Source organism: Epinephelus moara, chromosome 9 (assembly GCF_006386435.1).
Source record: "Epinephelus moara isolate mb chromosome 9, YSFRI_EMoa_1.0, whole genome shotgun sequence".
NCBI classification, from domain to species: domain Eukaryota; kingdom Metazoa; phylum Chordata; class Actinopteri; order Perciformes; family Serranidae; genus Epinephelus; species Epinephelus moara.
In genome coordinates, this window is record NC_065514.1 from 1,532,056 (window position 1) to 1,550,154 (window position 18,099).

The 18,099-nt window shown below is 37.5% G+C and overlaps 1 protein-coding gene across 1 annotated transcript; it reads right to left on the reverse strand.

Moving 5' to 3' along the window:
- Positions 1 to 374: 374 nt before the first annotated feature.
- bcl7a (BAF chromatin remodeling complex subunit BCL7A) lies at positions 375 to 14,883 on the reverse strand. Its single transcript, XM_050053335.1, has 6 exons — positions 14,701 to 14,883; positions 10,828 to 10,909; positions 10,556 to 10,652; positions 9,018 to 9,167; positions 6,159 to 6,262; positions 375 to 4,218 (listed from the first exon to the last, which is right to left on the reverse strand). Exons 1-6 carry the CDS (start codon positions 14,790 to 14,792, stop codon positions 4,144 to 4,146), a joined length of 600 nt encoding a protein of 199 aa, XP_049909292.1. The 5' UTR covers positions 14,793 to 14,883; the 3' UTR covers positions 375 to 4,143.
- Positions 14,884 to 18,099: the final 3,216 nt, after the last annotated feature.

Consider the following 18,099-nt stretch of genomic DNA (forward strand, 5'->3'; position numbering starts at 1 on the left):
AATAGATTGAGAAAATAATTTAAAAAAAAAAAAAAAACTAGGGCAAAAGACAAAAAGCTAAGGAAAATTTATATTTAATTATTTTCTTTACATATTTATAACCATGGTACAGAATTATAATTTTTAAGCCTGTTTTCTTTTGATTTTAAACGTCATCTTTTTTAAACAAATTTTCTTTTTTTCTACAAACTTTTTGGGTCATTTCTGCTCTCATTGCTCGTTGCCTTCTTCTCGTATTTTTGAAAGAAATCAAGCCACTTTGCTCAGGTTTCAAAGGGTTAAAACCACCAATGGTACTTCAACCAGTAATAAGATAAAGAAAGAGATATCCCGTATTAGAAACTGTCTAACTCTCTTCTTTTCCCTGTAAACACTGAAGACAAACACCAAAAACTTTTGTGAATTTTATTAAGAAAACAAAACCATTGGACATGATAAAAACCAAGCACTACTGATGGAATAAATAAGTCAAACCAAACCATAAATCTGTACAAGATCTAAACTGAAACAAAATGGTCCCAAGAAAAAAAAAACAACATACAAGATTTTATATCTCACAGCTCTTTTTTGTTTTAAACACACAGTTATGAGCAAACTATAAGCAATCGGCTCAATCAGGTGAAAGCTACAACATAAGTGAGATTTTTTTTAAACCAAGTGTACATAATGCTGTTTATAACTGTTAATGTCAATACAATAGCATTTTAAGTTCCAGCGCTGCTGGACTGGGAATGAGGTATATGCTAATCCATCCTCTAAACTGAGACAATTTTAAAAATTTCTTTTCTCTCCATCCATGTGAATGCTGATTTGCTGAAATCTGATCAAGTAATTCTGCGTATTAAAGTACTTCTTATAGCCCCTGTTACGTCATGACGTCATTGGTTTGCAGTGATTCAATTGATTTCAATCCATATCCGCAAGTAAATGTTAATGAAACTGAATCTTCCATGTGTGAGGTTGTACATTAGAGGTCACAGGTCTGAATCCGCACTATATATATATATATGTGTGTGTATATATAAAGTTCAAGTAAATTGCACAAATCTGCACAAAAACCGAGAGCGTGCTTGATGCCACACGTGTATGGATTCAGCCAATAGACAGCACCTTGAAGGAGGATTAGAACCAATGCTTGAGCTAAAAGACTGGACCCTTCTGTCAGAGATAAGTAGTGACACACAGAACATGTACAGAGGTGGGAGGTGATTAAATACAAGTCATGATGGTGGACCACACGGGAAAACCAGTCCCAGTAACTGTAACTGGTCGGTTTCTACTTCAGAGGGGGGGGGGGGCACCACACGAAGTACAAACAGATCAGCATCCGGGAACTCTGAATTATGAGGTTTGCAGATGTTAAAATATCCAGAATATAAAGTTCTTCTGGGTAGTGTTCAAATTCCAGTTTTTAACTGTTTAAAAGAAACAGTTCCACATTTTGGGAAAAACAATTTCAGGTCGGTGCAGTAAAGATGACGCTACAGCTGCCAGGAGACGGTTAGCTTAGCTTAGCTTAAAGACTGGAAACAGGGAAACAGCTAGCCTTTGCGTAATATGTGAAAAAACAAAAGGCCTTTTGATGCTACGTTGACTCGGAGAGCTTTAGCGCCCCATTTCGAAGAACTATCCATTCAAAGGTGGTGAAATTTTAGTTTTATGATGTAAATGTCTGCTTCTATTTTATTTTCTGTTGGTTTTGCTAACAGACAGCCGGCTAGTCATGTTAACATGCAGAAACATTGCACCCACTTGCCCACCCATCAATGGTTAGCTAACGTTAGCCTTGACTGCTCTGCAGTGCACACCACACTGATCGGGTAAGAGCTAGCTAGCGGCTGTGAGATTGTACCCACCCTCTGATCTTCCCCCAGGTAGCTCCGGTGAATACACAGCTTCATTTTGAGCCGCAAAACCCCTTTAGCATTATTTACTATGTTAGCACTACTACCAGCTGTGCTGACACTGCTAACAGCGCTAACAGTAGTTAAAAATGCTAAAGGGGATTTGCATCTCAAAATTAAGCCACTACTCCAAGGAGTGCCCTGGGGTAGACTTGAGGAGGGTGGGCACAATGTTTCCACAGCAATGCTGTTCGGTTGGGATGGTGTTACAAGCGGTAATCGCCAAATGAGCTGCGCGGCTAGCTAGTTCCCACCAGACCCGGGTGGTACACAGTGCAGAAAAGTGAGAAGCAGCAGAATGAACCTATGGTCAGACACTTGTGACTGGTCAAAAATATTCATGGTGTGTAATCGATTAATCGTTGACGTCCCTAATACAAATTAAACAAAGATACGTGTTAATTAGTGAGCTAATTCCGCCTACCAGCACCTCTATTGCTCACTAATTAAAACATTAAGTCTACAAGATTAATTTGTATAAAAACAGAAGCCTGAAAACAAATTTTATGTCGGGTATTCTTTGGACAGAAACTGGCTAGCTGTCATTTCAAGTCTTATGCTACGCTAACCTGTTATAGAGAGCAGCAGGAATGCGTTAGCATTTTAGCTCTCTGAGTTCCCTCATCTTGAGGTCAACAGGTTTTTGGTTAGAGGCCTGAAATAAGATCTGTGGTTAACACAAGCTGAAGAGACTTTAATGTTTTGTTCTACGACATAAAATAAGTCAGTAAACTTTAAGCATCTTAAAAGAGGTGGTTGCTAACAAGTGGCTAAAGGAGACTACAGAATGTCATCATGATAAACATGGCTTTACCGCCTCGTTATGGTGGTAACGTTAAGTCATGCAACCGTGGTGTAGTTCATTATATCTTAACGCTTCAAATCTTGCTGAACAAAACATGTAAGTGTCATAAATATTTGTTTGCCACAGAGCTTGTTTTCTGCAATAAAAAAAAAACAACCTGTTGCTTTTTGATGAGGGAACCAGGGCAATGCTAACATCTGGGTCGACCTACAGAAAAACGTCGCCCCTGCAGCACTCTTAGCGGCTGTTTTATGGGGGTTACTTTGCGCAAAGCCAGGCTAGCAGTTTCCCTTTGTTTCCAGGCTTTATGCTAAGCTAAGGTAAGCTAACGTAACTGGCTTCACATGTAACACACAGACATGAGTGGTATCAACCCTCTCTTTTAACTCGAAATATTTCCCAAAATGTTGAATTATTCCTTTGAATAAAAACAAGTGTTGCAATTGAACATAAATCTTGGATAATGCTAATTAGTGATGATAAGGCAAAACAACAAAACAAAAACATGGCACCAAAATTGTAATTCGAAAACCTGCTTGACCTAAAACGTGTATTTAATCGTAGCAACTCAAGGCACACCTTCAGGATCTACGCTACCTGCCTTCACTACTTATCCAATCTTGACCAGTACCTTCTTCTTCTTCTTCGTCTTCTACAAACCACAAACTAACTCACTTAAAAAAACATGAATGGAGAACTTTTCATGGATAGAGAAAAAAGACTTCCACTACAGCAGCAAATCTATCTGTGATCGATTGTGACATACCATAACAGTGCATTGACCCTCCTGAGAAAAAAACCCTAAACGTTTCCTAAACAAATATAGAACATTAGTCTAACAGGAGGCGAATCGGGAGGATTGAAGTGACGTGGTCTTAGGGCGGAGGTTCCCCCCGCAGCCGCTGATCTGAGACCAGGTTAGCCTCGTGGGTATCCTGAGCTAAACCAGTAGCACTAAAACGTTTTGAAAAGCGGTCTCAGAGCAGCGCCCGGGATCAACCTCGTCCTAATCTCAGATCCCCAGTGTTAACTCTTTCTAGTCACAGATGCAGGTCAGTGTTTGTCGTCTGGCCTGGCGGTGGCTGGGGCTCGGCTGACGGCGCCGCCCCCTGGTCACGGAGGGGACTGCAGCCCCGGGGTTCAGAGCTTCTCTTGGCATTAGTGAAAAGGTGTGGAGAAACTGGAAGGAAGCACGGAGGGGACCAGTGAATAGAGGTAATATCCATTCTCCCTCTGTGGCAGAGGAGTGTTAGGGCAAGAGGAGGAGGGGAAGAGAGACGTCCATTCTCCCTTTGGTATTGAGAGGGGGAGGTGGGGTAGTGAGAGGAGAGCCGGTGCATCCATTAGCCCTAAATTATCTAGAGTTAATGGAGGGAGGTGCAGAGGGAGGGAGGAGGAAGGGAGGGAGGAGAGGAATGACTCAGCCCCAAACATTTAACTCTCCTCAAAGTCCTGAGACGAGGACTCCACTTTGCTTTTCTTGCTGGGCGGAGCCTCCTCCTCTAGGTCCTACGAGAAAAAAATAAACGTGTCATTAAGACTCAGACATTTTTCTTTTGTTAAAACTCGTACAGAACATGTACAATAGCAACTTTAATGCCAAGAAGAACATCGACATTTCCATGACAGCTAAGCTAATGGCATCTGCTGGGGTCACACTTTTAAAAGACCTTTTTAATAACACGTAGAATGTAATTTAATATTTATCGAATATCGATCTAATATATAAGTATGATGTAAACCAGTAGGGATGATATGACCTAGAATTATTTTTCGTTATATCACATTCTTTCAGTACTTCTCAGCAGTATATAACAATAATTCCTTGAACAATGGTGCTTACTCACTCCACAAATTGCAGCACAGTCTACTGTTGCAACAAACACACGACTGCCTACAGCAGATGAGAAAATGTTTCTGACTTCAGTTAAACAGAATTTACAGCACACAAACCCTTGGGTTCATGCAGAAAGTATGTTTTTAACATGATCAAAAGGGAACTTGAAACAGGGATGTGCTCAATTAGTCGACTAAACCAGTGGTTTCCAACTTGTGGGTCGCGGGTCCATCCTGAAAGGACCGCAAGTGACTCGCAAACGTGTCAAGTTTGTAAAACAAAGCACCTTTTATTTTGAAGTACAGTAAATTTTTGGCAGAGCTTTTATTTTGAAGTTCTATTTCCTGCTGTAGAGTGAGTAACTAATGGACAGCTACTTGACAGAGACAGCAAACTAGCTCGACTACATGGCCAAACGCAAGTATGACGCAGTATGTATTAAACTGTGTGGACCTTGAAGTAACGAGGAGAAAGAACAACTGAGATTAACAGTTAAATGTTGCTCTCCTTGCTAGCTGGCACCAGGAACAGGTCTACGAGTGGGTTTAACTTAGTGCTACACAGTTCAGCTGTAATTAAAACAAGACCTGGTGATTGAAAAATGTGATCAACGATTTCAAACAGCTCTTAAAATATACGCAATATTTTTCAGACAATGTTCAAAGGGCTAGTGCGTCAGATTTAGTGGCATCTAGTGGTGAGGTTGCAGACTGCAGCCAGCTGAAACTTGTGTGTGCCACGCATGTAGGAATATTACTGTGGCTGATGTGAAAACATGAATGTCCCTATATAGAGCCAGAGTTTGATTTGTCCATTCTGGGCTACTGTAGATACAACAGTGTGGAGTTTGTACATATAAACAGCTCTGTCTAAAAGGTACTGAAAACGCAACAGTTCTTATTTTTAGGTTATTATAAACTAATGGAAACATAGTTATGAATTATGTTTTATTTCTGCCCATAGCTGCCCTTAAATCCTACACACTGGACCTTTAAGGTTAGCATACTCTTTGTGGAAGCTAACAGGGGATTAAAAAAAGCATAATACATTCAGGCCTGGTGTTTGTTGTGTCGAGATATTTACAACTTTTATTAAACAGGCACACTGCCGCACACATGCTCCAAGGACATGTTGTTATTCAAGGTCCTGCTGTATCTGTGCGACTATAAATATCTACTTAACATTCACTGAGTGCCCGGGGCCAACATATAATATGGTGTGGCTGTTAAAGCAGCAGCTACAGAGGAAAGGGATAAATGTTGATAAATCAGACACGGATTTTGTTTGTCTTAAGTTTTGTTTGTCCTGGTTTTCAGAGTTCTGCCTCCAAACCAAAAATGTTTGTTTGCAGTGTTCACAGAATTTAAAATTTAAGCAACATCGTGGTTACATCTCTTCCTCACACTTCACTGTCAACAGTTTGAAGTGTTGGGGAATTTGTCAGGAAGAGATGGAGCTTTACATGATGATAATTTCTGGGACAAGTTTAGAAATCACAGCTATGATTTGTCAAAACCTGAACACATACGATTGCAAGTACCTGCACGGCCAGATACCATTACAGGAAGTGAGAAAATGCGTCTTGAGTGTAGTTTATAAGCCGTGTTCGTACCTGAGTGGCTTTGCTGTCTGAAGAGTCCCTCTCCCCTGAGGACAGACTGTCTCTCTTGGCACTTTGTGCTCTCTCTGAGGTCTCTGATGACGGGGTGGTCTTACCTGAGGAGTTTTTAACACATCAACAAATCAGAACAGGAGCATGTTTATTCATCTGGCAGTAAACACAGAGGAGGACTGAGATATGTATCTGAGAGAAGACATGTTGTAGCTGCAGACGCCTGTTTTCTGACCCTTTAATGACACACTGTGGTGAAGAGAAGTAACTGCACACTAACATGGAGTCAGCGGAGACACAAACTAAAGGTCAGTTTAGTTTAACTTTCTTTTTATTCTGTGGACTTTTACTCGTCTTTTGTTAGTTTGTTTTGTTTTTAATATTTTACTGTCTTATTGTTGTAATGTTCTAGTCTTGCAAAACTTTCCATTTAGTTGTTTGTGTTGTCCTTTAAATTGTGTCTGCGTCATTCCAATTTTGCCATGTGACGCACTTTAGGCTGCGTGTTTGTATGAGAGGTGCCACATAAATAAAGTTGAGTTGAGTTAACGAACAGATCCTGAATCAATCAGATCGATCAACAGGAAATTATCAGTAAACATTTTGATTATTTACACTTTCTGAAATAAGAATATTTGCTGTTTTTCTCAGTCTTCAGTCATGGTTGATTTTTTTAAAAATTATTAATTTATCTTTTACATTTTCTCAATCCAACAGTTGTCGTACAGTCATTAGCTGCAGCCCTACTTTTCATTACTGGCTTCATCCATCTGTGTAAGCGACGGCTTTTTGTTATTCACACAGAGGCGTCTTTGAAGCTTTAATTAATGACAGTCATGTGTGTGATGGACACATTTTCTTTTTAAATTTCATCATTTAAAGATATCAGATAGCAAATTCTGCTGCCTGTCTTATAATGTTCGACAGTGCACGAGCGTTGAATGACAATCAGTCCCTCTGGGATTTTGTGTGCTGATTTCGGGATTGTTGCAACTGGATTTCAAGTCATTTATGTTGCGATGTTTTTCAGGCATTTTTTTTGCAATTAAACTGTGAGGGCACGAGAAAACTGCAGAAATACTGGCGATGCTGACTTGTATTTCAAGCTTATTATTATGAGCATTCAGTGTTTCACTGTTTTCCGAAAGAATTAGAATCTATTCATGATCACCAACTGTTTGACGCAGCGCTTGAGGACCATCTCCTTGAGCTGCTCTCCCTCCTGCTCTCATTTCGCGCTGACACGATTAGGAGGAACATTTTTGTAAACTATTTTGAGAACAGATTCATTGTAAAGTCATTTTTCAAGCAAAGACGCAGCTTCCAGCTTCTTTATTGTGATGTCCTGCTGCTTTTCTCTGTCTTATATGATAAAATTATTTGCTTATTTCATCCAACCAAAAGTCCGAAACATAATGTGAAGACATCACGTTGGACTTGATGAAGCTTTACTGGGCATTTTTCACCATTTTCTGATATGTCATAGATTAAACAATTAACCAAGAGAATAATCCAAAGATTGTGATTGGGCGATATGACAGTATATACTGTGTAATGTGTCCATCGGTAGAGATTTGGCAATACTGTTTGTACTGCAGGAGCTACTCAGGACAGGCTGAGCAGCAAGTCAGGGCTGGATCTTACGCGATCTTGTAATTCTTGTAAAACCAGCTGCCTCGCAGTGTTAACGTGACTTGGGCAGTTGAAAATACAGAAACCCGTAACACTTGAAAGAACCAACCTCAGGAACCTTAAAGCTTCTACTTTGAACAAAGTTTAGTTTTACCGATTTGAGTTTTTTTAAATTTTTAAATCAATCGTTCTCTGATGTGAGGCAGCTGTTTTTTGTTTGTCCATAAGTTTCAAATAAAAGAAGAAAATAACCGGACTGCACTTCATCACATTTAATTATTTTAAACCAGTTCTTAATTGACTTTACAAAACAATTACTGTATCATGATATATACTTTTACATTGATATAAAGACAATGACGGAGCATGTACGAAGATTTTGGTCATATCTCCCACCGCTACAAAAGATTAACCAATGGAGAAAATACTCGTTAGCTGCAGCCCTACTGTTATTTTAGTCATATTTCCTCACAGGCTGTATGTAAAGTGTTTTTTACAGCATATTTATTTATTCATCCACGCAGCTGGCATGAGTAAATAAATGCCAAAGATCCAGAAAATAAGAGGCCTCGCAAGTGGTTGCACAAGGGTTTATTTTGTTTGTGGAAAAGGGAAAAAAATATGTTTTCTAGACGGATGTGAGAAGAATCTACTCAAAAACTTAAAACTGTCATATTCAAAGTGTTTCATGATTTATCTATTATACTGTTTTAATTTATTAGGAGCACAAGAGATGCTAAATGAGTAATTAATTTGTGTTATTAAGTGTTTAAGATGTTCACTCTCTCCTGTTTTTCTCTTTCCGTTAACCTGACAGCATTCAGTTCAGACTGTGCTGTGTTTTAAGTGTTACAGAAATGTTCATAGCTCTTCACTAGTACGACTGTCAGTTATTCAGACATGAGACCAACATGTTGAGTCGCCATCAGGTCCATGTCAGAGAGTGTTGGAGGAGGAAGAAGGTTGGCGGTTAAAGTTGTATTTAACTATGAGGTGGAAGTAGTCTTTTAAATTGTCTCTCAGTGTGATGTCGTTGGTCCTGTCGTTACAAGACAGAGACAAAATTAGAGCGGCAAAACAAAAACAGGAAGTGGTTAATCATCCATCCAATGAGGCGTACAGCTACACTGACACCTGCTAGCCGTCCTCTCTGAGTTGGAAATAACAGTGAGAAGACCGTTGGTACTGTCAGATGTGTGTGTGTGAGAGTGTGTGTGAGTGTCTGACCCCTCTTGCTGTCCGGGCTCTGGTCAGTCTTGCCCTCGCTGTTCTCGCGGTGAGACGTTGCGGTGGGCTCCGGGGCGGGGCTGGTGCTACAACTGTTTTCCTGTTTGACTGGAGATGAGTCGGCGATGGAGCTCTGGTTGCTGTTGTCATCTGCAAAAGACAGAGATGGAGTCATTTTAGATGGTTTATGTTATTAGGAGATTGTCAAACACTGATCTTGAGACACAGAACATAACTTTTTTTTGTCGTTTTGTGTTGGATTTTTTTCATCAGTGTGTCATTTTTCATGTAAGATGCATAAAAACCGTCAGGAGCAGTGGGTACAAATGTCTCAAAGCACAGGTACTTCAAGTATCTGCAGGTTTTAACACTTTAAAATGCTACAGTTCATTTCTAAACTCATTTTAAACTGTCAATGCCTGAGACAAGAAAGGGTGTGGCTGTGTTAAGAAGAAGCTACCACTTCCTCCAGGATTTCACAGACTCTTTTTGGGGTTGCTGCAGCTTAAAATTTGTGATTTCATGGCAGCTTTTCTTAAACAAATTGCAATGCTATGTTTTTTAGCATTGTGAAAATTGCAATTGTTTTTGTATTATTTAGTAAAATCGAAAGCAACTTGTTCCACTGAGAATAAAATGGCTGTGTACTGAGTTTGTGACATCACCCAATGTTACCACTTCACCAGCATGTTTAAGCTAACACTTGATTCTTCAAGCAATACGTAGATCTGGATGCAGCAGCCTCAGTCAGGTTGATTTGTCTAATCTGTTGTCGACGTGCTTCAGTCGTTCTCTGGGTACGTTTTGCGGTAGTTAAGTATTTAATGTCAATCAATGAATTTCATTTGTGTTCCACCACGATGTTGCACATGCTGCTGAACAGTTTAGTGCTGCTTTTGTGCAGAATATCAGGGAACGCCTTGCTCAGTTTTCGGCAGTAATTTTCTTGGGGAATGTGAGACGTTCATGTCGCGTATGTCTGCGTCTACACGACCAGAAACTGAAGTTTGGTGATACTGCAGTGATTGGACAAAAGTGCAAGGTTGCGCAGAATTCGTGGGGGCCATGACTTTGCACTGATTGTTGTGATCGCAACATCGTGCAGCGGCTGAGCAACAGATTAAAAAAAAAAAAGTTTTGTGAATGTCTTGGAGTCTCTGAATGATTCCTCTCTTTGTAGGATTTTAAATATCTTCCTTATAGTCAACAAATCCTGTGACAAGATCAAAACCAAATGTTAATGCATCTACTAACAAGCAGAGCCTGATCTGTGCCATAGAGCTCCACTGTTGTCCAAAAACTATTTAAAACACATCATTGAGCCACACTGTTGCACAAACATTATATATATATTTTTTAAAGATATACATCTACAGTAGGAGCCAATGGGCTTGGAGCTGAGAGCCACAGGCAGACGTCAGAACGGATTTAGAGATGGGCTAACAGGATGCTGGTTTTCGGCTTTTCATTGGATTTGTTGGCAGTAAGAAAAGCACAGAATATCACCGGCCGTGTCTGTGAAGATTTTCAGTACGTACCGTGCATGTCCATCATTCCCGGAGAGGAACTGTTCTCTGGAGTCGTCAACTCTGAGCCGTATTTCTCATCTTTACCCTTCTTCTTATTTTTGTTTTTCTACAATGAGAGAAAAAGTCACTATTAAAACACACAATAGAGAAAATATAGATACATTTAGCTCTTGACATTAGGGGAGAAAATATTCTTTTGTATATAAAAGGACCTGTTACACAGTGTCTTTAAGGCTTTACTGTAACTGACTATTAATATCACTTAGAGAGGCAGAACTCACATCATCTGATTTGGGCTCCGTCACCGGCACCCACTTGTAGATGCGAAGGGACGTGTCTCCAACAGTCACCCATTTCTTCTCCCTGTGTAGGAGCAAACACAAGCTCACTCAAAGGCACCATACATTACATTATTTCCCCCGGCAAGCAAAGACAAGAACGCAGCTCGCTGTCACAAAGAACACAGTCATTCTATAAATGATATAATATATAAAAAGGGTTCCTGGTGGGCTATCATGGTGACATTAGTTTAAGAGTACAGGCTGCAAATGATTATTTTTACTCTTCATCATTTTTTCAACCATTTAGTCCACAAATTGTCAGACAACATTTATAAATGGCCATCTCAATTTCCCGCAGCCAATTATTACATTGTCAGATTGCCTCCAACCAACAGCCCAAACTTGAATAAATTAAATAAAAAAATGATATAAAGCCAAGAAGAAGAGCAAATTATCATATTTTAGAGGCTGGAGTCGGTGAGTGTTTGGCATTTTTGCTTAATAAATGACTTAATATCTGTCTGTGAATGGAAAATATTGTGATTAGCGCAGCAGGAGACATATGATGTTAATAATAAATAGACACTAAAATCACTACTGAATCCCAAAGGCTCATTATGTCTCTGAGTACAATTACACTACAGCAGATAAAATACTTTTAAAGACATCACATCAGGCTTTAGGAACATTTTCTGGCATTTTGTGAACTGAAATGAATAATTAAGAAAATAACTGGCACATTAGCTGATGATGAAAACACTTGTTAGATGCAGCCAGAAAATAATTTGGCTATAAAATGTTAGAAAATTGTAAAAAAAAATCTCCCAAAGCTTTAGTCGATAAATTTAAATGTTGTATTTTGTTCAGGTATTTTTGCATAATTTTTACAACAGTGGCCAGTTACTTTATTCCAATCTAATAATCATTTAATCAAATAATAATTTTAGCTTAAATTAAAATTTAGAAACATCGACTCATTGAAAATAACAATGGGAATGAGTTATGACAACAAACTATGAATTAAAATCAAAAGGAATATTGTTTAGGGCGGCAACTAATGAATCATTATTGATCTATCTACAGATTATTTGCTCCCTTGATTGACTGTTTGGTCAAAGAAATTTAAGACTATACTAAAAATCTTCATCACAACTTGACAATGACACATTCAAACGTCTCGTTTTGTCTGATCAACAATCCAAAACCCAAAGATCACCAAGAAAACCATCAAATTCTCACATTAAAAGAGCTGAAACCAGAAGTTTTATAGATTGTCTTTTCTTAAAAACAACTTAAATGATTAATCAGTTGGCAACATGGCTGCTGATTTAATTTTCTTACCAAGCTGACTAATTGTTTCAGCTCCAAAATTATGATTAAAATAACAAAAACACACTAAAATTGACAACAGGATACTGTTGAAGTGATAACATATGATACAATAAACATAAATATTCGAATTAGAGCTGCAACCAACATATTTTCTTTATCAATTAATCTTTGGATTATTTTCTTGATTAATCGGTTAAACATTTGGTCTATAAAATGTCATAAAGTAGAAAAAGTGCCTATCATGTGTCCAAATGTCTTATTTTGTTCAATCAACACTCAAAAACTGGGACTTTTGGGCATTTTGGATTCTAGAAAATTGACTTAAACAATTTAATAAATCATCTAAACTGTCACTAAATCATTTTCTGCTCAGCGACTAATGGGTCAGCAATTGATTGTCCGGCAGTGGTGGACCAAGTATTCAGTTCATTTAAGTATGTCTCAGTAAAATGTACTTAACGTGTCAAAGTAGTTAATGTTAATGTGAAGGTAGCATTTAGTTAGTTAAAGTGGAGCAAACAGCACTTAATATTCTATATTCAACTGTATATATTTACGTATCATTTGTGTGTTAAAACTTGATCTGACAAATAAAATATTTACCATTAAAGTAAAGGAGTTAAGTTTGATTATAAAGTTGTATAAAATGGAAATACTCAAGTAAAGTACAATTTTGTTATAGACGTACTTCAATACAGTGCTTGAGATGACATACATGTCAGTAAGTATTGTGTTTAGACAGCTTAGCAGCACACAGTGTTAGCTTACATTACAGCAACACAAAACAAAAATCATAAATTTATATATTTGTACCTGAAAGCTTAACATCCAGTTTGACAATGCGTTTTATTTTTAATTTTAAAAGTTGACCATTAAATTAACATTATTTCCAAAACACGAACTTCTCCTGACTTTGGCCTGGTTTGATTAAACCACCTGATAACTTAAAATTGTTGCTGATTAATCGACTAATTGTTTCATTGTGAAGCAGTGGAGGAAGTATTCAGTTCATTTACTTACAGTAAAAGTCCTTCATTTACAATACCACTTACGTTTATATCAGTTAAAGTTTAAAATTACTCATAATTCCCTTAGAGTTATGCTGTTGGATATATTATTGTTTTATTATCAGTACTAGATTAATGTGAAAGTAGCATTTAGTTGCTTAATAAGCAAGGAGCACTTTATATTTCATATATATTCATAATTTGTATGTATTTACACACGTGGCAATATAAAGAAACTTTTTTTTGGTAGTTGAGTAGCATTCATAGTGTTAGCTTACATTACAGCAACAAAAAACAAAAAATAAACAACCCAAATTAAATAATTAACATTTTTAAAATGTTATATTTGTACCCAAAAGCTTAAAACCCAGTTTGACAATGTGTTTTATTTTTAATTTCAAAAAAGACTTATTAATTATTATTTTAAACGACCTGACTTTGACCTGGGGATGTTTGATTAAACCACCAATGAATAAATTTGTTGCTGATTAATTTTACGCAGATCAACTAATTGATTAGATTATTGACTTATAGTTTCAGCCGGAAGTGGTGGAGGAAGTATTCAGTTAATTAACTTAAAGTAAAAGTCCTGCATTAAAGGGAGAAACTTTTGTTGCTAGTTTAGTAGCACAGTGTTCGCTTACATTACAGCAAGAAAACAGAAAATAAACAACCTAAATTAAAAAAATAAAATTTTATTAAATTATATATTTGTACCCGAAAGCTTAAAATCCAGTTTGACGATGTGTTTTATTTTCAATCTTAAAAAAAGGACGGTTAAATTAACGATATTTTAAAACCACTAACTTCTCCTGACTTTGACCTGGGGACGTTTGATTAAACCACCTGATAAAAAACAACACCGTGTTAATGCTGCCGCCGGGCGGAGTTACCCGCCTAAACGAGCCTAAATATGTCGCCGACTCTAACATGTGAAGATGAGGAGGGTTAAATGTGTTTAAAGTGTGTTCTTGTTGTGTTAAACGTGAAGACTGAGTGAGTACGTGTTGAGCCATGCACTCCTGTTAGCCTACTTCCCTCTCCCAACCCCCACCGAGCCTCCTCCGTCTCTCTCGGACCTAAAGGGCGACTCAAAGCGCTTAATTTAAAACTCCACACGGACTAAACTCCTCCGACTCCGGAGCGCCGTCGTCAAAATGTTTCGCCGTCAACACTTTGAGAGGTTTCGGCCCTCAAACAGCCGCTACGGGCTCAAACAGCGGGCAGCAATGGCTTCATGTGACTGCATCGAAATGGCTTCTGGGTTCAACCCTTTCGCCGTTTAGAGAAAAAAACCCGGGTACATGATGTTATATGTCGGATCCTCAGCCGCCAGACGACGGGCTGAGGCGGTGCACCGCACTAGTGCGCCCCGGTGCAACCTGAGCTGCAAGTACATCTGCCGTGAATCCTCCGTTCACAAATCATCCTTTTCTTTCAATTCCATCCCGTCTCCTTCCCTCTCCTCCCCCAACAAGCCCGAGCCTTTCTCGTGTTAGATAACCGAGCCCGCTTCTTTCCCTCTTCCTCTTACCATTTTCGTACTTTCTCAATAGCGGCCATAACCCTCTTGATGTCATCTTTCGCCCTGCTCCGGGTCTCAGCTCGGACCGACCTGCCCGACATTGCCGCGGTGGGTATAATATTTTTAAAGCTCAGCCGGCAGTTCAGACACAATGCAAACAGTAGAGCGCACAGAGGAGCCACTGCGCATGCGCCGACTGATAGAGCAGAGAGAGGAGAGGAGGGAGGGAGGGGGGTGGCTGCAGCTGCACTGTGAAGACAGATGTGTCTCCCTGCTGTGTGTGTGTGTGTGTGTGTGTGTGTGTGTGTGTGTGTGTGTGGAGGAGAACAAAGAGGCTGCTGCTGCTCCCTCATCCAACTCAAACACCCCCAAAACTAACACAAGTTCAGGCTGAAACTTTCAGGTCTGTCTGCTGAGGCGTTCAGCAGGGCCGGAGAGTAACGGCGGGGGAAGTAATCACGTCATTTACACCAGTAAAAGTACTCAAACACTACTGTAACATTACTCTGTTACAAGTAAAATAATGTCCTGCATTGAAAATAGAGTAAAAGTAAAATACTTAAGTAAAAGTCCAGCATGGAAAATGTAGTTTGAGTACTGGTACCACACTGTGGAAAATACTCTGTTACAAATAAATATCCTGTGTTGAAAATGTAGTTAAAGTACTCATACCACAGTGTGAAAATACTCTGTTACAAGTAAAAGTAAAAAATGCAGTTAAAGTACTATCACAACAGTTAAACTACTCATTACAAGTAAAATTCAACAAGGCAAATGTAATAAAAGTACTAATACCCCACTGTGAAAATACTCTGTTACAAATAAAAGTCCAGCAATGTAAATACTTTAAAAGTAGAAATACCACACTGTAAAAATACAAAATAAATATCCTGTGTTGAAAATGTAGTTAAAGTATTAATACCACACTACAAATATACTCTGTTAGAAGTAGAAGTACTAATACCCCACTGTGAAAATACTCTGTTACATGTAAAAGTGCAGCCATGAAAATGTGGTTAAAGTACCAATACGCCTCTGTAAAAATACTCTGTTACAAGTAAACGTCCTGCATTGAAAATAGAGTAAAAGTAAAAGAAAATACTTAGTTATAAGTAAAAGGCCAGCATGTAAAGTGTAGTTCAAGTACTAATACCACGCTGTAAAAGTACTCGGTTACAAGTAAAAGTCCTGAACTGAATATGGAGTAAAAGTACTTGTACCACACTGTAAAAGTAGTATGATACAAATAAATATCCTGCGTTGAAAATGTAGTTAAAGTATTAATACCACACTACAAATATACTCTGATAGAAGTAAAAGTACTAATACTACACTGTAAAAGTACTCTGTTACAAGTAAAAGTCCTGCACTGAAAATGTAGTTTAAGTACAGTACTACTCTATAATGAAAGTGCTCATACCACACTATTAATATACACTGTAACTGGTAAAAGTCCTGCATTGAAAATGTAGTAAAAGAAGTAATACCACACCAAACATCATATTTTATAAACTCTTTATTTGTTTTGTGTGTGAAAATCTTAATCTGAAAAGTAACTAGTAACTAAATCTGTCAGATAAATACAGTGTAGAATAAAGTACAATAGTTCCTCTGAATTTTAGTGCAGTAGTAAAATAGTTTACAGCAGCATGAAAATGAAACACTAAAGTACAAGTACCTCAGGTTTGTACTTCAGTACAGTACTTGAGTAGATGTACTTAGTTACATTCAAGAACTGACAATGAGTGTCGGTCAGGTCAAGTGTTCATGTTCTGACTTTGCCTCCTTTGACTTAAGAAAAATATTTAAACGTACCAACCTGGAAATCACCAGTGGATCTGAAACTCATTAGCATCAGCCAAGAAGAGGTTCTGTGTTGATTTTGTCTCATTTTGATGCAACAATAAAAACAAAACTGTGACCTCAGTGTTTCTAAATCCTGGCTACGGCCCTGCACCACAACATATCTTTATTAACTTATTCTTCATTAACATTTTGGTGCGACTGTTTGTGTCACAACATGATCATGATCTTCCTTTGAGAACACTTTATGTTGTTGACAAAGTTCTTATGTGGTGAAATATCAGCCAGGGTTCACTGAAATGAACATTATTTTAAATATTCATGTTCACTGAGGATGATTCAAAATGTTTTTGGTGACCTTTGACCTCTCCTCTTGTGCCACCATGACCAAAATGTTCTTGTTGTACACAAAAAATATCAAAATGTAATTCAGTCAAAGTTCATTCATACTATAGTGGAATTATGTTTTCTCTTTTAGAGCTTTCCTCAGATTGTTAAAATGTCAGCCAGAGTCAGTGCAGATATCTCACTGATTTTTTTTTTTTTTTAATGTAATTTCTGATTACCTGTGCAAACATTAAAACCTATATTATGTATTTGATAATAGATTACCTGTTGTAGTTTACTGACGATACAGCTTGGAAACAATCTAACTGAGCACATGACTGAAGCAAAGTGAAATATAAGTGATCATGTTGCTCTCTGGTGGTGTAATTTAAAACTGCACTAATGGACCTTGAAGACTCACATGCTTTGATCAAATTCAAATAAGCTTCAACAAAAAAATATTCTGACTGTTCTGAAATATTATTTATCTTCAGTTTTCCCTGAATGAATGAGGTGAAGAGAACCTTCCAATGAAAATGTGTATTTATGTTTTCTTTATTTTTTACATTACTTTATACAAGATGTATAACTGAAGTACACTGTACAGTTTAATTAAAATAAAACTCATTTAAGATATACAAGATAAATCTTCTCAGCTTTTACTTTCTTCTCATCTTTAATTAAGAAGCTGCAGTGAAAGTAGGGTTTGGTTCCATTAAGCTTTGTGGGTGTAAAATTTAACAAGATTGATCTGCAACTGATTTATGTCGACCATATTTCCATAAGTCCAGAATTTAGACTTATGTTTTATATTTCATACAGAAGTTTGTGGTTATGGGTAAAAAATACATTAAGCAACACATATATCTGCTGACAGCTGCATTATAACAGGTTATTGATTAAATGTTTATATCCGTCATAAATGCTAAATTAGGGGACTTAAAAAAAAGCGTTACCCCTTTTTCTTATACATACACACACACACACATATATATATATATATATATATATATATAAATAACAACAACAATGATGGTAATTAATTAGAGTTAAAATAAAGTTAAAATTAAGTTAAAACTTTATTTATCCTGAGGGAAATCACTGTGCAGTAGTTGAAACACAAAGTAGAAGAGTGCAAATCAAAAAAATAAATAAATTCTTTTAATTATTCAAGATATAGTAAGAATTATTTTTTTTAATTTAATATAATATATTACTCAAATAATATTTGATATTTTAATGTTCTAATTATATCATATTACATATCACATTATATCA